This window comes from Balaenoptera musculus, chromosome 5, assembly GCF_009873245.2.
Source record: "Balaenoptera musculus isolate JJ_BM4_2016_0621 chromosome 5, mBalMus1.pri.v3, whole genome shotgun sequence".
NCBI lineage: Eukaryota > Metazoa > Chordata > Mammalia > Artiodactyla > Balaenopteridae > Balaenoptera > Balaenoptera musculus.
In genome coordinates this window covers 46,675,381-46,696,263 of record NC_045789.1, presented here as the reverse complement: position 1 = coordinate 46,696,263, position 20,883 = coordinate 46,675,381, and the positions used below count along the sequence as shown (strand labels likewise).

General features: G+C 34.2%; 1 protein-coding gene across 5 annotated transcripts in view; it reads left to right on the top strand.

The window, feature by feature from the left end:
* MRPL1 (mitochondrial ribosomal protein L1) overlaps nt 1-20,883 on the top strand; it is a 138,671-nt gene that overhangs the window by 23,210 nt on the left and 94,578 nt on the right. For all 5 annotated transcript variants that reach the window (XM_036852346.1, XM_036852341.1, XM_036852343.1 and 2 more), the window contains exons 4-7: nt 881-964; nt 2,096-2,167; nt 5,519-5,630; nt 11,820-11,926. In XM_036852346.1, coding sequence (XP_036708241.1) covers nt 881-964; nt 2,096-2,167; nt 5,519-5,630; nt 11,820-11,926 — 375 coding nt within the window. The remainder of the gene's footprint in view (nt 1-880; nt 965-2,095; nt 2,168-5,518; nt 5,631-11,819; nt 11,927-20,883) is intronic.

Genomic DNA, 20,883 nt, shown 5'->3' with positions numbered 1-20,883 from the left:
ATAAAGTGTGCTTAAGAGTTTGTGCCTTCTTGCCTGAAAAGAAATTCTCAGGAGGTTATCTCTATGCAAAGCTTTTCTAAAAATATAATCTTTCAATCAGTTTTAATTAGGGAGCAACTCTTTCTTCCAGACCTTAAGGCTGCACCAAAACTATGGGCCTAGAACTTGTTTCCCTGTGATGTCTCCCTAAGAGATCTGAGCCATAGGCCTAGACAGGTCCTTGACCCAATGACTGAACATATTAGTTCTGAGGCCCTGTAGAAACTCCACCTGTATTAGGGCGCCTCAAATGCATGCCATTATTTATTTGGGATTTTCCAACTGGCTTCCCAAATATATCTGAAAGTGGTGAGTGGTCCAGGTAATTTCAAAATAGACCCACTCAGAAGAGCCTTTCAGGTTTGGCAATCTATCTTGAATTTAAAGTTAATATCATCTGATTTACCTGATTGTTTAGAGCCAATGATGGAAATTAGGGGTGACCTACTGAGCAGACCAGCTGGATATTGTTCAATATGCATAGCTATATACATGTCCTACTTGATGGTATAAAAAAAATTACATGTTCTTTTGAATTTAATTCAGGGTAGCAAACATTTATTGGCATCCATCACGCGGAAAGCATTGTACTAGGTGCTGGGGAAGATATGGATTGTGCAAACACATCTCTTAATATGTGAGAGACTGTGATGAATGATGTAGAGATAGAAGCCAAGTGCCACGGGAGTATGGAGCTGGGGAGAGAGATTTAGATTTTTATTAGGATTTCTTACAAAAGAAATGTAATCTCTTATGCCTTAAAGTGTAACCAGTGAATATTTCAGATATAGAAAAGCTGAATGAATTTTTCATAATTGTTTTTCCATTGTTGTGTATTTAGAAAAAAGTGGAGCCATTTGCCAGTGTTCTTAGTTTGCCATACCCATTTGTTTCAGAGATCAGTAAAGTTGCTGTATTTACAGGGGTGAGTAACCTTTGTCAACTTTTCATATCGTTTAATTTTTTTTACATATCACATTAGTCAATGATTAGAATAACGGAATGAGTAGAGTTAGAGGAAACCTTAGCATTCCTCTAGACTTATTTTCCCCACATGAAGCTCAAAGCAATTAGATGACTTATTTGAGGTTATGTCATTAGCTTGAGCAAGAGCTAAGCCACCACATTAACTTCATCATTATTCATCTACCATATTATGTTTCTCACAAGAAACTGAAGAGAAGTATAGAATTTATCCTGCTAGCTGCTGCTTCCTACTGAAACTCTTCAAACAAGAATAACATTGACGTTAAAGCAGTGGGCCCATTCACACTGGGCTGTGAAGACATAGAAACCACACTTTTAAAATGGTCTAGTCTGGAAAGTCAAGAAAGTCAAGGCGATAACAAGTGTAGTAATACAGCTCTTTGTCATTCTTTTTGTATTATAAACATTTGTTTATAACATGTTCATGAATTTGTTTTGTAAGGTGTTTTGATTCTTCTCTATCTGTCTCACTTTCAATGAAGAAGTTCTTTACTCTTTTCCTAGGAAAGTAGAGAATATAGCTCTTGGAATGCCACAAAACTTGAGTAAATAAGAGAGTGATATATTTTCACAGTAAAACCAAATGGCATGAATGGAACATATAGAAAAAAAAAACCCCTAATACTGTGCATTTTTCTTTTGAATTTTCAGACAATAGGCTAAATTTTGGTTCTCGTTTCTTAAATTAAAAAAATTTTACTCTTGTATATTGGTTTGATAAAATGTCTCCATTTAAATTAGCAAAACTAAATATATTTTAATCCTTTACTTTTGGAAGATGATGTATTGATAGCATTGGAGACTAAGAACCAGTTGGTGGGTTCCTAATATGCCATTTTGATGTGTTTCCTCATATGTTAAGTCAAGAAACACTTTAATCACCTCTAAACTAAACTTGTTCTGGATGTAATATCTGATGCATCTAGTTGAAAATTGATGCACATTCAATTAAAAGTAAAAAAAAACACCGACAGTTTTTATTTTGAACTGTGGTATTATTTCTGACAAATACTTGAAAACAGACTGAATTTGCTTAAAGATTGATGTTCATACTATTGTGTTTTGGTAGAATGCATCAGAGATAAAAATAGCAGAAGAAAATGGAGCTGCATTTGCAGGAGGAACTAATCTGGTTCAGAAGGTACAGTATTGTTTTCATGTTCATTAGCTATAGAAATTGTTCTGTCATCTTTGCCATCTATTGATTTATTACATGTGAAACATAACCACTCTGTTCATATCTTTTGATAAATGGTTAGTAGAGCTTTACAGAACAGGGGAAAATTTTCCTACTCTTTTGAGTCTCAAAATCAAGCTAAGAAAAAACTATCCAGACTTTCTGATATTAACTATGCTTGATTTATATTGTGATTTTTTTTTTCTTTGCTTCCTATATGTTTGTGAGAGTTCTGTGGGTAGACTGGAAAGGGCACTATGCCTCTTTCTGGTTTTGAATGTGAGATTTGAGATGAAATACAAAAGGTAGCACACATGGATATCTCTATTCACGTTTTGAAGGTCAGATATTTGTTTTGCTTTCTTGGAGTGAAAAGTGTGATTTGCTTTAGTAGATCACAAAGGATAGTATCTGACCTCTATAATATGGTACTTTTAGTTACTCTTAACTTTTACCTCCCCAACTTCATCAGTTCAAGTAATGTAGGCTTAGCACGGAGGCAAAAAAATGATTATATAGCCTGCCTTGAGAAAATAACAAAGAATTTGTGGAGCCCATTTGAAACAAAGATAACATTTTTTTTTTCTTTAAAGAGGTGGGGAGGGGAATTTTCTGGTGGTCCAGTGGTTAGGACTCCTCACTTTCACTGACGAAGGAACTAAGATCCCACACGGCCAAAAAAAAAAAAGGATGTGGGGAGAAGAGGCACATCTGTTGAATTTTGGGAGTTATTTCTGAAATACAAAAGATTTCCCTAACATTCTCTAAAATCTTCTCTTCTAAATTTAATCCTTTAGACTGTGGAATACTTATTGTTTTGTTTTTAGAATGGGAGAAAGTGATTTGAAAATTTATCTTTTGTCCTGTATCGAGATTTTGATTTGGGGGAAGTTTTAACTGGACCATTAACTGGACCAAGCACAACAGTGCTTGCAGCGTGTTTTTTTCTACCCCAGTAGTTCTCTAAATTTGGTGTGGATTCTGGATTTTTAAGGGGAATCTCGAGAATTATTTTTGGAAGCAGAACTAATGGAAAATATGAAGAGATTGTACTTTCATACAGCTTCTAGGTCAAAGTCAGAGGGTGGTACCCAATTCTCTCTGATGTATCATAAATTTTAATTTAGTAAGATTATTAAACTTCTTTTAATATTAAAAAATAAACAATACCACAGATTCTTTGGAATTTGAGAGTGTAGCTTGGACCCCGGAGTCAGAGAACTAACTGTTCTTATTAAACTTGTGTACTGCCTTCCATCTGTTTTCTTCCGCAAACATAAGAGTATCTTATAGAACTGTCATAGCAACAGTGGAGTTAGATATCTACACTTCTTAAATGTTAAGTAAGAAGTTACTTCTCAGGAAAGAAATGGTATGGGAGCAGAAAGTATTCTGTATCATTAAGTTCATTAAATAAAATATTTTGAAAAAAGTAACCCAAATAAGGAAACCAGGTGCATTTTGAAATTATTTGGTAAGTAAAATATTACAGGTACAGAATTTCTCTTTAGGTGCCCCACTGATGATCTATTATTAGAGGGAAAAATGCCACCTATATAAGGCATCAAAACGAATATATTCTTGCAGATTACCCCCTGGTATCTTTTAAAACTCATCCATTTTATTTTCAAAAGGTATTCAGGTTGTGAAGTAAATTCAGTACAGTTTTGTAAATAGTATCATGGCTGCAATTTTTTTTTTTTACACATTCTTCTATTTTTTAATTAGTTTAAATATCAATACTATTTTACTTAGTGCTTATAGTAGGTAAATGTGGGATGAATTTACTGAACTTTTAGTCATTTCTTAGGTAAGACTTTATTTACTAAATTCATTTTGCTTTAATTACAATACTTCTGAAATATCACAAGTATGCTTGGTTCTGAGGGATTTTTAAATAGTTTCATTTTTACTTGTGTCTAAAGCATGATTTTCATCCATATAGTTTTATATTATTCAATGATATGATCTTAAGGTTAACTATAGCATAACTTTCAAACATAATTTTAAATTTAATTCAAAGGAACATGTTTTAGACTCAGTATTACAAGATGTTGGAGTAGAAATGTCACATTCAGTTCTTTGACATTTCAAAATTGCCTCTGCTTTCATGTTTCTAGTGATGAGAGCCCTGGTTCTGGAACCACACTGCCTGTGTTTCAGTTCTGGGTCTGCCTCTTAAAAGTGCACAGATTGACTCGTCCTCCTTAAGCCCTCCATTTCCTTATCTGGATTGTGTGGTCAATAGTACTTTCTTCGTAGATTTATTGTAAAGACTTGATGAACTAAACCATGTATGATGCTTAGCAGAATGCTTGGCATGTTCTAAGTTCTCTTTTAAAGTAAGTTGTTATTGTTTAGGGGAGCACAGTATGTTGTTTAGGGAGTAAAGAATTTGTAAAAAGAAGAAATAGTAAAAGGAAGGTAAAATTCCAGAATCACACTTAATTTTGCCAGAGTCCAGGTTTTTACAGTTCAGTGTGTAACCCCAAACCAAGGCTTTGAATGACATACTGTGATAAGACTTTATGCAAAAAAATCATTGGTAAAATATCTGTTGCCCAGGCAGTATTGTTCTAAAAAGTTGCTTCATTTTATAATCAACTGAATTTTTAAATGGAGTATACTGTAGGAGTAAAACAATTATTTTGGGTGCCTGCCTGAATTAATTTAAAATGTCTTTTTAAAAATTGAAATTATTTTCTTTGCTCTTAGAATGGAAATAGAGTATGGATAATAAACTATAAGTAAACTTGTCTTTGACCATTCCACTCCTCTTTTATTTTTTGGAGGCAAAGAGAATTTTGGTTTCAATTCTTTGTGAAAATAATTATAGATTCAGTTCTCCTGATGCTCCAAATTTAGGAAAGCAGTGTTGTTGCTAGTGATTTGGCAGCTAGTGGTTATTAATTTTACATGTGATCTATTACAAAATTTTCAACATATTTCTTCAGTTTTGATAGACATATGAATTCAACTTTGTGAGACTGTATGAGCTGTGTACACATCAGTGATATGTTCTAGCTTGTAACATTTTGCCTAACATAACGCCATGGAAGAATTAAGCCCATTAAATGTTTGTTTGTTTGTTTTTAATGGATGTGGCTATTTTTAAAAGAAAACATCAGAAAATGTTTTGCTTCTGATGGTTTTCATAATTGATAAATGTGTTCAAATGATCCTTGTGATTAAAGAATTGTGCTTAATAGCTATTTTCTAAATTATAAGGGAAATTATTGCTACATTAGACTTTATTTTTAGAAGGATAAAGCTTTTTATACAATCTAAGGTTATCTTTTCCCCCCTGATTTTTAGATTTTGGATGATGAAATTCAACCAGACTTTTATGTAGCTGTTCCAGAAATAATGCCGGAGCTTAATCCATTAAGGAAGAAACTGAAAAAAAGATTTCCTAAGCTTACTCGAAGTAAGGGAGAATTCTTTTACTATTTCAATATGCTATCAACAACTTTCTAATATATATGTTTAGTTAGAAAACAAAATTGCTAATATATGTGTAGAATAAATAATATGTTCTGGTGTTTGAGTTTTGTGTTATATAGGAACATATGGATTTAGTATTTTTTTCCTTTGGCACTAATATTGGTGATTTAATGTAATTTGAAGACCTAGTTACTTTATAATACCAGATCTTTAAATTTAGGCCATATTCTAGTTTTAAATTAGTGGAACATATTACCCACTAGGTATGTTATCATCATACTATTTTATACCTCTTTATCAATATAACATGTATGCTCATTTATGTTAGCATTCAACATATATGTATGAATGCTTACTGTGTATGGTTCTGCAGTTATTTCCCTTGAGCAGCTTTTCCCGTGTGGATATTTCTGCCTTATGAAACCTAGTAAGAGAAGTAAGGGTGCTACATAAATAGCCTTGTTGTAAAGTATGAAGTATTATATGATAAATTCACAAGATGCTGTAGGTGTTCAGTAGAGGAGGAATTTATACATAGGTGGGGAAGTCAGAGAAGGCACCCTGAAGGGGGTGACATTTAAACTGTACCTTGAATAATTTGGTGAGCAGATTAAGGGGGATATTATTTTAAGTGGAAAGAATCTGTTAATCATAGACACTGAAGTAAGTTAGAAATTATAGGCTACATCCCAGAAATATCAGTTAGTTCTCTTTGGCTGTAGTGAATGGTACCCCTACTTTGAAATGAAAGAGACTATGTTGGACAGGTAGATTGATGCCATGTTGAGCAGAATCTTGAATAAGATCCTAATAAATTTGGACTTTTATTCTGTATTCAGCAGGACTCTCTTAGAAGTTTTTAAGGTGGGGGATTCTTCAGAGCTTTAATTTAGCAAGAGTTTGTAAGATGTATTGGCATGAATCAAACGTAGAGGCAGGGAGACCAGTTCAGGTGCAATCGCCAGAGACTAATAAAGGTAATGTTTAAAGTCTTCATAATGAGACTGGTGTGAAGAGGACGGATGTCAAAGATAATAGGACTTTGCACTAAGTAGTTAGGAAGGGACATGTTGAGAGAGAGAAAGGGAAGAGTCAAATGATGCTGAGATTTAAACCTTGGGATCTCTCCTAATAAGTTCATGTCATTAATGGAAACAGGGAGTAGATTTGGGAGGAAAAGTAAGTTCATTTGCAGACATTGTTTCTTTTAGATGGTGCTGGATATCTGCTATAGATAGATGTTATTTCAAATAAAATTTTATAAGGTAAAAGAGCAAGTATTTTAAAATCATTTTAGTAGATTGGTCTTCAAATTTTAACTCTAGTTGAGCTAAAAAAAAATCCTGCGAAAATTCTTCATACATGATAGCCACTAATGCTCATCTGAATTATAGATCATGTTCTATGCTGTAAGCAAATTCAAATGTACTCTTCAGTTTTGTTGTACTAGTGTTTTGTTTATTCTTGATAGCCTGCATTGAATAACACATCCTTTTGAGATATTGGACTGAGGTTTGACACTTTTTATTAGGGATTTCCAATACAGTAGTGTTTGTTTTCATGGAAGCACACTTACCTTCTTTCCTAAGTAGGACCTGAAATTGAACATTATTTAAAAAATTAAACCAGAGTTGCAGTTGAATTTGAAAATAATTCTCATATTTTTTTCTAATTAAATTCAAGCTCAACAAAGCCAAACAATATTAAATGTAGTCAATTAAAACTGAAACTGAATACTGAATATATCTGTATTCAGCTCGCTCCTCGCTTTGCACGGTTAACTGGTTTTTCACAGAAATTAATTTTGTCACCTTTGCTGCTTTATCCCTTCTTTGAATAACTCCTTTGGCCTCAATTTTCTTTAGCATTGAGGTTTTTTATTACCATTTTCATTGCAAATTTTGGGACTGAAAGGTTTTCAGATAACTTATTTCTTTATTTCAAATAAGAAAAGTTTCTGTTGAAAATGTTTATTTTTATTAGTGGGCTTTGTTTCTGCTTTCATAATGAATCATAGCTTGTGTATACCATGGTCAAGTTACCTAGGTATGTTCTCCCCGCCCAGCCCCCCCAATTTGCTTAACAAATCATCTTGGAAAACCAGGCAGACGTTTCTCCTTCCCTAACTTCTTTTCAGCCCCACATGATCTGCTTAACAGCACTGGCAAAACATTTGTGTTCTTTAAACATGAAGACAAATGATTAACCTGTCAAAAATGTAAAAACAGAATATGCCAGATGTGCATTAGAACAAATGAAGCTTGTATTATGCATTTTTAGAGCTTATTCAGAATCTTGTTTAGGAACATTTGATTCCCCTTACATCCAACGAAAGACGTAAGGGTAAAATAGAAATTACGTTTTGAGCAAATGGATGCAATTAAAAAACAAACAAACAAGCCCCTGCAGCTGAGCTCATTAGTTTCCCATTTTATCTTACATTTTGTTTTTCTAGTGGGAGTGGGTGTAACCAACTTGGCTGGATTGAATGTGCACATTTTGCAGCATGTTTAATGCTGCAGTTTTTTGTTTTTTTTTTTTTTTAAATTTATTTACTTATTTTATTTATTTTTGGCTGTGTTGGGTCTTCGTTTCTGTGCGAGGGCTTTCTCCAGTTGCGGCGAGCAGGGGCCACTCTTCATCGCAGTGCGCGGGCCTCTCACTGTCACGGCCTCTCTTGTTGCGGAGCACAGGCTCCAGACGCACAGGCTCAGTAGTTGTGGCACACGGGCTTAGTTGCTCCGTGGCATGTGGGATCTTCCCGGACCAGGGCTCGAACCCGTGTCCCCTGCATTGGCAGGCAGATTCTCAACCACTGCGCCACCAGGGAAGCCCCCAATGCTGCAGTTTTATTTGTTTTATTTTAATTGCTTACGTAACTATAGGCAAGTTCTCTGTTTTTCCAGTGCACATTTGGCTTGTTTTCTGAGTATTTCTTTTTTAACTCGTTAAAAAAAGACATTTAAAACTTGCTTTTTAAAGTTTCTTGGAAGAAATTGGCCTTCATTTTGCTTGTCAACTTAGCTTTTTTTTCTCCACAATACAAATGCCCTCTGAAATTCTTTCATATCTAATATAGATATATCTTATTGATATTTTTTGATTTTCTTTATTCCTAATCTTATTTTTTAGCATTTACTAAACAAAAAATACTAGTATGAAAAATATCTTGACTTAATGGAATCAGTTTTCTATTATGCATATTAAGCCATAGTAGGTACTATGGCATATGTGGAAATAGTTGAATTCTTTTAAAGCATACTAAGTTGTTGGCAGGTAAGGGATATGATTAGAAAACTGTAACCCACTACTGTGTGTTCCTCTTAACACATAGTTCTTAGGATTGAACATCAGTGCTCCAGTTGGAGTCTTGTCACAAGGATATTCCAGCAGACTTGTCCAAAGAGTATTCACATCTACTGAGTAGGAAACTGCTTTTTGTATGGAAGTTGGTATTGTATCATATTTGAGAGTAATGGATATAAAATTATTGAAATCTAATGTAAATTATTTTTAACTCATAGATTGACATGCTGTACTTCAGAGTATTGCTTGCATTATTGAAACAATTTGATTATATAAAGAAAAATGCTAAAACACAGGGAAGTTTTGCAGTGTAACCAATTTGAAATATTTCTAAATTTCCCTCTCTCATGTGTTAGTTTAAAAACTATTTATGTGTGAAAGACTCCAATGATGATTAGGTATGATTATAATTATTATAGATGAATTATTGATATATTACAGCTGGTTCTGTAGCTCTCCTTCATTTCCCTTACTCCAGCCATAGTGGCCTCTTTGCCCTTCTTTATATGCACTAAGTGTTCTTCTTTCTCAGGTCTTTGGACTCATTGTCCCATCTGTCTGTAATGCTCTTTGCTAATTTGCCTGGCTCACATTCTTATTCAAATATCACCTTAAACAGAGAAGCCTTCTGTAACCATCATATATAAAATATTAATCTCCACTTCCCATTATCACCAGATTTCTCATTATTGTGTTGTTTTTTTGGGTTTTTTTTGGTTTTTTTTTTTGGCAGCGTTGGGTCTTCGTTGCTGTGCGCAGGCTTTCTCTAGTTGCGGCGAGCGGGGGCTAGTCTTCGTTGTGGTGCGCAGGCTTCTCACTGTGGTGGCTTCTCTTGTTGCAGAGCACGGGCTCTAGGGTGTGCGGGCTTCAGTAGTTGTGGTGCATGGGCTTAGTTGCTCTGCAGCATGTGGGATCTTCCTGGACCAGGGCTTGAACCTGTGTCCCCTGCATTGGGAGGCGGATTCTTAACCACTGTGCCACCAGGGAAGTCCCCATGTATTTTTTTGAATTATAGTTTTGTCTGGATATATGCCCAGGAGTGGGATTGCTGGATCATATGGTAATTCTAATTTTAGTTTTTTGAGGAACCTCCATACTGTTTTCCACAATGGCTGCATATAATGAGATTTTCATATTGACTTATCATGGGAAGAGCTGCTGGAGACACACTGAGAGTGGTGTGTCTCTAGTGGTATGTTCCTTATTGTATTTCTTACCCTTCAAATAAATCACATTTTCTAGGTACAAAATTGAAATTTTTTCAGGTTAAGTTATGGTATTGTAGAATATTAGAAGTATGTATGCAACTAGAGATTATCATACTAAGTGAAGTAAGTCAGAAAGAGAAAGACAAATACCATATGATATCACTTATATGTGGAATCTAAAATATGACACAAATGAACCTATCTGTGAAACAGAAACAGAATCAGGGACATAGAGAGTAGACTGGTGGTTGCCAAGAGGGAGGGGGATGGGAGAGGGTTGGATTGGAAGTTTGGGATTAGCAGATGCAAACTGGTATATATAGAATGGATAAACAACAAGGTCCTACTGTACAGCACAGGGGACTATATCCAATATCCTGTGATAAACCATAATGGAAAAGAATATGAAAAAGAATATATATATGTATAACTGAGTCACTTTGCTGTAGAGCAGTAATTAACACAACATTGTAACTCAACTATCCTTCAATAAAAAATAAATTTAAAATAAGTTTAAAGTAAAACTAAAAAATATATATATATATATATTTATGTGTTGAATTTGAGTTAAAATGTTAATGATTAAAGATTAGGAAGGTATAGTTTACGTTTGGAGTCTCCTCCATGATCCTTTGAAAATTCTTAGTTTTTACCTTGATTCCTTTTTTCTCCTTTCTTTATTCAGTTGCATCTTTTTTTCCACCCTAATGGAGGACAAAGTGACATTAGAATCCAATAAAGTCTCAATTCTTAATTCTTTCTTCCTGCCAGCTTCTGTAACCATTTGTGCAGCAATGAGCTGCTTCCAGATTGTACCACTCAACTGAGATATTATTTCTACTGCTAGATCTTGCTACTTTTCTAGTTCCTTCCCTTCTTTATGGTAAGGCAGGTCAGACAAATTTCACACAAAGGTAAGTAAAAAGTTCTTCAAAGATTTCAAGACTCTACTGTCAGCTTTTATCATGGGTTATTTTATAGGTTTTATTTTAATTTGTCATCGGTGTTTCTAAAGTATAAGCATCATCATTGTATATACTTATTAGTTATTTATTACTGTACAACAATAATATCACAAATTTAGTGGCTTAAAACAACACACATTTACTATCTCAGCTTCTGTGTGTCAGGAATATGTATACAGCTAAGCTAGGTTCTCTGCTTCAGGGTCTCATAAAGCTACAATCAAGGTGTCAGCTGGGGCTGTGATTTTATCTGAGACTTGACTGGGGAAAGTTCCCTTCCAGATTCATGTGGCTTTTTGGCAGAATCCAGTTCCTTGCAGGTTTCTGGACTGAGGATCTCAGTTTCTTGACCCATGGCTCTCTCCATATGCCACCTCACAACATTGTAGCTTGTTTCTTCAAAGCCAGTAGGAAGAGAGACTCCTCCAAGATAGGCATTGCAGTTTTATGTAATGTAATCAGGTATGCATAATCATACTGTCTCTTGCTTAGAAGCACGTTGCAACTCTCATCCATATGCAAGGGGAAGGGATCACACAAAGGCATGAACACCAGGAATTGGGCCACCCTAAAGTCTATCTGCCAGAAATCATTTTTTATATCTTAACTTGGTTGAATGTTTCTCTTATTCAGTAATTTTTGCTACTTGTTTAGATGTAGTGATAACTTTGGATTTTCTCCTTTTCTAACCAGATTCCATTGGCCGAGACATCCCCAAAATGCTTGAATTATTTAAAACTGGACATGAAATTAAGGTAGATGAAGAAAGGGAGAACTTTCTGGAGACCAAAATAGCAACAGTAAGTTACAGTGAAAATTATTCAGTAACCCCTTTTATTTTTTGCTTAAGTGATTCATTAATAACTTATAACATACCAGCCCTTTGAACTTGTCCTTTTCAGTAGCATTAGGAGTGGCACTAAATATATACATAGATTTTTTTTTTTATAGGTTGAATTCATAAATTTTAGTAGTGCTTTAGAATTCCTTCTTTTCTAGAGTTATGTGCCACTCTCTGACATTTACTTGTACTTTGCCTTATTAGTCTATTCTATGTTATTTTTGCTAATATTTTAAGCATTTTGGGAGTTGGGTCTAGATCTTACATGTACCTTATAGAGTATTGCATAATGCTGAGTCCGTAGTAAGTATTTAATACTACTTTGATGGAATTGAGTAATTTGCTTTATTTTAATGAATTGTTTCTGATTATCCCTGCTTGTGTTTTAAAAGCTGTTTGCCCACTTATAGAAGATGCTGGAAATTAATTTCCAAAGCCATTTTTGGGACACTAATATAGATAAATCAGATTTTTATAGGACTGTGTTTCAAAAGATATAGTTTTTTTGCTAATATTTCTTAATCCTACAGAATTTCTAACGTGCCTATTTATATGTAATTTTTTCCTGTGCAGTAACTATAGGAGTAATAATAATATTGTTAGCCAAATTTAAACAGTGCCTACCAAGTGCTAGGCACTATTCCAGACATTTTTCATATATTCTGTCTTTTAATCCTGAACCCTATAAGAGGTAAGTTATCATCCCTAATTTCTAGATGAAGGAATGGAAGCCCAAAGAGGTTAAGTAATTTTTCCAGTGTCTCACAGCTAGTATGAGGCATACTTGGTATTTAAACCTTGGGAGTCTCCTCAAGAGTCCAGGCTCTTTAGGCTGTTTTGCCTCATGACTGGAGTTATTTGAAGAGCTATTATTCCTCCTCCCATCCTACTCCTGAGAGCAATTCTGCATTATAGCCCACCACTAGCAGTCCAAACTCATTGAGCTGTGCCTATTGTAAATCATCAGAAATATATAAAAGGAACTTATCTAGTTTTATGGAAGGAAAACTTGCTTTAGAAAGGGGGCAAAGCAAGTTTAATCCAGTCAGGGATTGGGAAACCCCCCATCGCCTTCATTATCATCAAAGCTTAGCTCTAATTCAGTTGACGTTGAGCTCTGCTTGAATCTGATGTTGGAATTTCCTTGTTCCCAGAAAGCCCTTGGCAGTGTGTCTTGTTTCTCAGGGATGGCAACATTGCAATGTGAAACACAAACAGAAAACCAAATACAAATTTTAAGAGACTATTCTAGAGCTGTAGAGACTTGGGCTTGAATACCTGTTCTGCTACTTAAGGGATGGCAGATTTTAGACGTTTCTTTTCTTTTTTTTTTAAATGTTTCTTTAATTGAAGTATGGTTGATGTACAATATTATATAAGTTACAGGTGTACAATATAGTGACTCACAATTTTTAGAAGTTATAATCCATTTATAGTTATTATAAAATATTGTTTATGTTCCCCATGTTGTACAATATATCCTGGTAGCTTATTTTATACATAATAGTTTGTACCTCTTAACCCCTTACTCCTATATTGCCCCTCCTCCCAAACAAGTTTCTTAATGTTGTTGTGTCTCGAATTTCCTCATCTGTAAAATTTATATAGTAATATCTATTTCACAATGTAGTATCAAAGATTAAATAAAATTTTAGAATGATAACACCTATTGTTACTGTTTTAGTTGGACTGTTTAGGTCTGTAAAGTATCTTTATAAGACTCTTTCTTCCTAGATGTATCTTTTTTCTTAAGTAATATTTTCAGTATATTGAGTAGTTAATAGTTTATATAGATCCTAACTCAGTGTATAAGAAACCATGGCATCTCATTCATTCTTTTTAACAAATACCATAGTGATTAAGACATGGGCTCCAGACCAGACTACCTGGGTCTTTTAGAGATATAATGCTTTTTCGTTTTTTTCTTTTTTTTTTTTTCATTATTTATTTTTTATTTATTTATTTATACATGGCTGTGCTGGGTCTTCGCCTCTATGCGAGGGCCCCCTCCAGCCGCGGCAAGTGGGGGCCACTCTTCATCGCAATGCACGGGCCTCTCACCATCACAGCCTCTCCCGTTGCGGAGCACAGGCTGCAGATGCGCAGGCCCAGCAATTGTGGCTCACGGGCCCAGCCGCTCTGCGGCACGTGGGATCTTCCCAGACCGGGGCTCGAACCCGTGTCCCCTGCACCGGCAGGCAGACTCTCAACCACTGCGCCACCAGGGAAGCCCTCCCATAATGCTTTTTCTTAATGAAAAAGAAATTAATCTGTGTACCTCAAGAGAATCTTTTCTGAGTACTATTTAAATAGTATAGTATAGTAGGAGGTTAAGAGAAGGGGTTTTAGATTCATATGTGTGGATTCAAATCCTAGTTCCAGATTAGAACTGTGTTACCTTGCTCTCTGAGCCTCAGTTTTTCCCCATTCCCCATTTTCCCTATATGTAAAATGATGTTGATAATGATATATACTTTCTAGATTAGGAAGGAGTAGATGAGATAATGACCTAATAACTATTAAACAGAATTCTACTTCTGGCTAAGATGGAGTAACAGGGACCTGATTTACTCTCCCACCTAAAGCGATTAGCATCACCTTGATACCAAAACCAGACAAAGGAAATCACAGTCCAGCATCATTCATGAATGTAGATATTAAAATTATAAACTAAACTTTAGCAAATAGAATCCAGCAATGTATAAAAAGAATAGCAGGGCTTCCCTGGTGGCGCAGTGGTTGAGAATCTGCCTGCCAATGCAGGGGACACGGGTTCGAGCCCTGGTCTGGGAAGATCCCACATGCCGCGGAGCGACTAGGCCCGTGAGCCACAATTGCTGAGCCTGCGCGTCTGGAGCCTGTGCTCCGCAACAAGAGAGGCCGCGATAGAGGCCCGCGCACCGCAATGAAGAGTGGCCCCCACTTGCCGCAACTAGAGAAAGCCCTCGCACAGAAACGAAGACCCAACACAGCCATAAATAAATAAATTTAAAAAAAAATAAAATAAAAAAAATAAAAAATAAAAAAATAAAAAGAATAGCATATCATGACCGAGTAGGGCTTATCCTAGGAATTCAAGGTTAGTTTAACATTCAACAATCAATCATTATAATTTACCACATTAACAAACTAAAAATCAAAAGTCATGTGATCATCTCAGTAGATACAGAGAAAACATTTGACAGAATCCGACACTTGTTCCTGACTAAAATGTCTCAGCAAACTAGGAATAGAAGTTAATGTCCTCAACCAGATAAAGGGCATCTAAGAAAAAGCAACAGCTGATATTATAGTGATGAAAGGCTGAATGCTTTCCTCCTAAGATCAGGAACAAGATAAGGATATCCACTCTCATCACTTCTGTTCAACATTAATCTAGGGATTCTAAGTAGTGTAGTCAGGCAAAAAAAAGAGGCATCAGATTAGAAAGGAAGAAGTAAAACTCATTTTTCAAAAGATGACATGATCTAGTTACTAGAACAAGGAAGTGAGTTAAGTATGTTGAAGGATACAAGATCAATATACAGAAATCAGTTTGCTTCTATATAACAGCAATGAACATTTACAAATTAAAATTTAAAAGTAAGGAATGCATTTATAATGGTATTAGAAAATATGAAGTACTTAGGGATAAATCTGACAAAAGATGTGGAAGAGCCATACACTGAAAACTTCAAAACATAGTGGAGAGAAATTAAATAAAGAAGATCTAAATAAATGATGGAATGAACTATGTTCAGGGATTAGTAAACTTAATATTGTTAAGGTGTCAATTATCCCCAAAGTAATGTATAGATGCAGTACATTCTCAGTCAAAATCCCATTAAGGTTTTTGTAGAATTGACATGATTCTAAAATTCATGTGAAAATACAAAGGATCTAGACTAGCCGAAACATCTTTAACAAAGGACAAAGTTGGAGGTCTATCTGATTTCAAGATTTATAAAGCTACAGGAATTAAGACAATGTGATGTTGATGTCAAAAGAGACAAAACAATCAATGGAGTAGAATAGAGAGTCCAAAAAAAAAAAAAAGGACAAAACACATATGGACAACTGATTTAAAACAAGATGCAAAAGCATTTTTAATGGCGAAACAAGTCTTTTCAACAAACGGCACTGGAACAATTAGATATCTGTATCTGATAAAATGAACTTTGATCCACACTTCATACCATATATAATTACCTCAAAATGTGTCAAAGACCTAAATGTAAAGCTTAAAATTATAAAACTTCTAGAAGAAAATATTGGGTCAGGGAATAATTTCTTAGATATGACAGCAACAGCATGATCCACAAAAGAACAGCTTGATAAATTGTACTTTTTAAAAATTAAAAGCTTTTTCTCTTTAAAAGATACTGTTAAGAGAATGAAAAGGTAAATTGCAGATTGGGATAAAATATTTGTAGATCATCTGTCTGATAAATCCACGATATATAAAGAACTCTTAAAACTCAACAATAAAACAATCCAGTTTTAAAAATCAAAAGATTTGAACACACCTCACTAAGGGGTGACAAACGCATGGCAGACAAATGACAAACACATTGAAAGATGCTCAACATTATTGTAGTTGTTAAGGAAATACAAATTAAAATCACAATGAGATATCATTACACATCTATTGGAATGACTAAAATTAAAAAGACTGATGATACCAATGTTGGTGAGGATGTGGAGCGACTGGAATGTTCGTATGCTGCCGTGGGAATGTAAAATGATGCAACTTCTTTGGCAAACAGTTTGGTAGATTAAGAAGTTTAATACCCACCTACTATATGATCCCACTACTTCACATTTAGATATTTACTCAGGAGAAATGGAAACATATGGTTATGCAAAGATTTGTAAACAAATATATCAGATTTATTTGTAATAGCCAAAACCCAGAAACATTTCACGTGTCCATTGACAGGTGAATGTATAAACAAACTTTGTTATGTCTATACAATTGAATATTCTTTAATACAGTAATAAAAAGAAACAGTTGATGCATGCTTTAACATGAATGAATTTTTTAAAAATCATGCTGAATGAAAGAAGCCAGAAAAAAAAGAGTACATACTGTGTGATTCCATTTATGTAAAATTCTGGCAAATGCAAAGTAATGTATAGTGACAGAAACTAGACTGGTAGTTGCCTTGGGGACAAGGTGGCTGGGATGGGGTGGGGAGGAGGGATTACAAAGGAGCACAAGGAATTTTGGGGATGATTGACATGTTTGTTATCCTGACTGGTGATGGTTTGAGTGTATACATATGTCAAAACTTAATAAATTGACACTTTGAGAATGTGCAACATATCCCTTGGAATACTGTTTAGCAATAAGAAGGAACAAACTATGGATACATGCTATGATGTGGATGAACCTCAAAAACATTATGCTTAGTGAAAGAAAGCAGATGCAGAAACCACATTTATGTGAAATGTCCAAAAAAAGGGTGAAACTATAAAGACAAAAAGTAGATTAGTGGTTGCCTGGGGCGAGGGGGTGGGAGGAAACAGGCATTAACAGTAAATGTGCCTCAGGGATCATCAGTTTTAAAACTGATTTATGGTGTTGGTTGATAAACGTACTAAAAAATCATTGAATTATAAGTTAGAAAATGGTGAATAACATAATAGGCAAAATATACCTCTATAAAGTTATCAAGTATACCTCAATAAAGTTGTTGAAAAAGGAATAAAAATCTATCTACAATTGTATCTAATACAATATAACTATTCCATAAAAATATTTATTTTTATAATTATCAGAGGTAACAGATTTTTTTTAAAAGATTTCAAAGAAAAGTAATATATCTTCCTTAAAAGTTGGCGATTTCCACGAGTGATGTTATTCTTATTATATAGTTGGAAATACTAAAGGTTTATTTTTGTTGTTGCTTTGTTTCTGTTGTTGCCACCTCTATGATACAAGGATTGGATTTAGGATGAGTGTGCAGATGAAGGGGCACTGACAGCTTTATATGCCCATTCAGGGTCCGCCTCATTTTGGATAAAAGGGGCCTGTCCAGAGCAGGGTCAACAAACCCATGTATGGCATGGACCAAATCCAGTTGTGGCCTGTTTTTTTTTTAATAACCTGTGACCTAAGAATCGTCTTTACAGTTTTAAATGGTTTTAAAAAACAAGCAAAACAAAGAGTTTGCAGAGATTATATGTGACCTACAAAGCTTAAAATATTTACTGTCTGGCTCTTTAGAGAAAAGTTTTGCTGACTCCTAATCTAGAAAGATGTTTTGAGGGAGAGTGAAATATATTAGTTTTGTGTTTTTATTTGCTTGTATGGGAGAGACTATCTTACTTTAGTTAAATCACCTAGAATTCCCTTGTTATAATTCTGTACTGCCACATTGCTTCAGGATCCAGTTCTAATACTGCTGTAATGTGAAATTGATCTTGAGTAGTTTAAGCTGGTTTTTCTTCTGTATCAAAGTGATAAATACAATCAGTTGAATGATCTTTCTTAATTATCTGACTTGAGGATTAGCATCTTGGTTATTAGAACTCAACCACTAATGCCTTTGTATATCAGAACTTTACTAATGCTCCTATAGCCAGCCAGTATCTAACATTTGTCTGCATTACTTGCAGGTAAATTAGTTTCCTTCTTAACCTTTCCTACCATTTGTACCTGTAGTTTACATATTCATGAAATTGTTTATGTCTACATGCACTATCAGATAAAATACTCATATCAGTGAAAATGTCATTCAGATGATATATTGAACATCATGCTGACAGAACAGACTATTATTGGAATATTTTATTTTTCAGTCTCTTATATTGCTGTTATGCAATCACCATTTATTTTCTCTCTTGGCATGAAGAATAAGTTGGTTGGGATAAAAGTGAGTTGCTGAGTGATCAGGTTCAAGGGAAATGTCTTAAAGCATAAAACTAAAAATAAAGGTTTACAGGGGAGAAAAAGCACATTTCTTCAACTGGACCTTAAGTTTTTTAAAAATTTAAATTATGACTCTTTCCACGAAATAGAAATGAAACTAAGGCAGATTCTCAAAAAATGAAATTGAGACATAATGTGTCTCAGTATATATATTCTAAATAGCAGTTTAATTTCAGGTAGTAATTAGATAATTTACAAATGATTAATCTGAGTTTAGTATTTAGAAAACAATATCATAGTTATAATTCTGCTGCCCAGATAAACCTGTTGACATTTAAAATTTTTCAAATTAATGTATTCATTTGGTTAAATTCAAGCGGTTTACAAAAATGTATAAGGGAACACTAAATCCCATCTCTCTGCAATTGTTTTCTTATGGAACTCCTATTAATAGTTTTATCTTGTCCTTCCAGAAATGTTACAGCCTAAACACCCTTTAAAAATATATATTATATATGGTGAATCAATATTTTATTTTATAAAAATTTAATTTACACTAAACTTTTCAAACAGTCCTTAGAAGTAATATTGAAAGTGATAATTTTCATTCCTGGGATTTCACAAAATGAGAGTCAGAATTAAGAATCTTGTCCTTTATTCATTATAGGAATGCTTAGTCAGGTGTATATTTTGACATTACACAAAAAAACTAAACAGTGTCCAGATATTATAGCAGAAACCTGCCAGAATGAAGACTTTGAAGTAATTTTCAAAGGGTGTCTGTTAGTATTTTATAACATACCACAAATCCATTTTATATCAGCTATGAGGCTCTCAGAAACATGCTTTGTTTTTTCTCACTGATAGATTGCTTGTTTGATTTAAGAATCTTGGCCTCCAGCCTACTTTTCGAGATCACTTGTAAGTGTAATTGTAAGCCAGTCCCATTGTTGGCTGGTTTTCTTAACTTGTCCTTTATTATAAGGTAAAAGTTCTTTCCAAGTTTCTATTAATGTTGACTTTCCCATTTTACAGAGGCACACAAAATATCATTATATTTGTCAAAAACTAAAATGTTCTCTCCCTCCTCCTTCTTTCACTTTTGTTAATATTGACTGCTTCACATATTTTAAAATCAAAGGTGATAGTGTTGTTGTTAGGTTTCATTTGCTGAGAGTGGTGGAGATCAAGACATAGAACTTTTCACTAGGAAAAAAATTCTACAGCTGTAAAATACGGTACATTAGGACTTGTAGTAGGGAGCATTTATCAAGAAGAAAGGACATGAACTGTAGTTTAAAGGAAAATTTGGAATGTGCCTATTTGATGTATTTAACCTATCATAGTATTTCATACCATAATAAATTATGACTCTCATGGCCTATTATATACACTCCTAAAAGAACCTATAAAATTTGACCCATGTTTCTGTATATATGTTTTCAAGTAGCAACTAACTTTTATGTCTGAATCCAGTTCAGTAGAATCTCACATATGTAGAAATAGTTACTGTAGTTTTCATGGGTTTTAGACTTTGATTTTCAAATCAAGTCTAACCTAGAAATCTTCTGGGATTAATGAAGTTAGATAAAGTTTGAGGATAAAAACGTAGATTTGTGTTATAATGCACAATGGACCTTTTAAAGGGTGCAGTGTACTATAAAATCTACTCAGTTTCAGATCATTTTTTGTAGTTTTGGCCCCTTTATAAGTGCTTTGGTGTCAGCACAGAAACTTAGTGGGATTTTCCACACTTTCAAAAGAATGTTTAGTGACCTGCTATATTTCCAATCAACTTTTTCTTTTTCTTTTTTATTGAAGCTGATATTTATGCAGATATTTGACTTAGAATATGATTGAAATCCACATAAAACCATTTATCTAGGGAAATATTACTTCACATTTCACTTTATAGAACATTAAAAATGAATAAGTACAAAGAAGAATGACTTCTGCATACCAGCTTTTATATTTACACAATTAAAACATCTACATATTTTTATTCTTAAATGCTTACAAAATCTCTATAGGATTATGTCCAATCAACTTTTTCTGTTTTAATT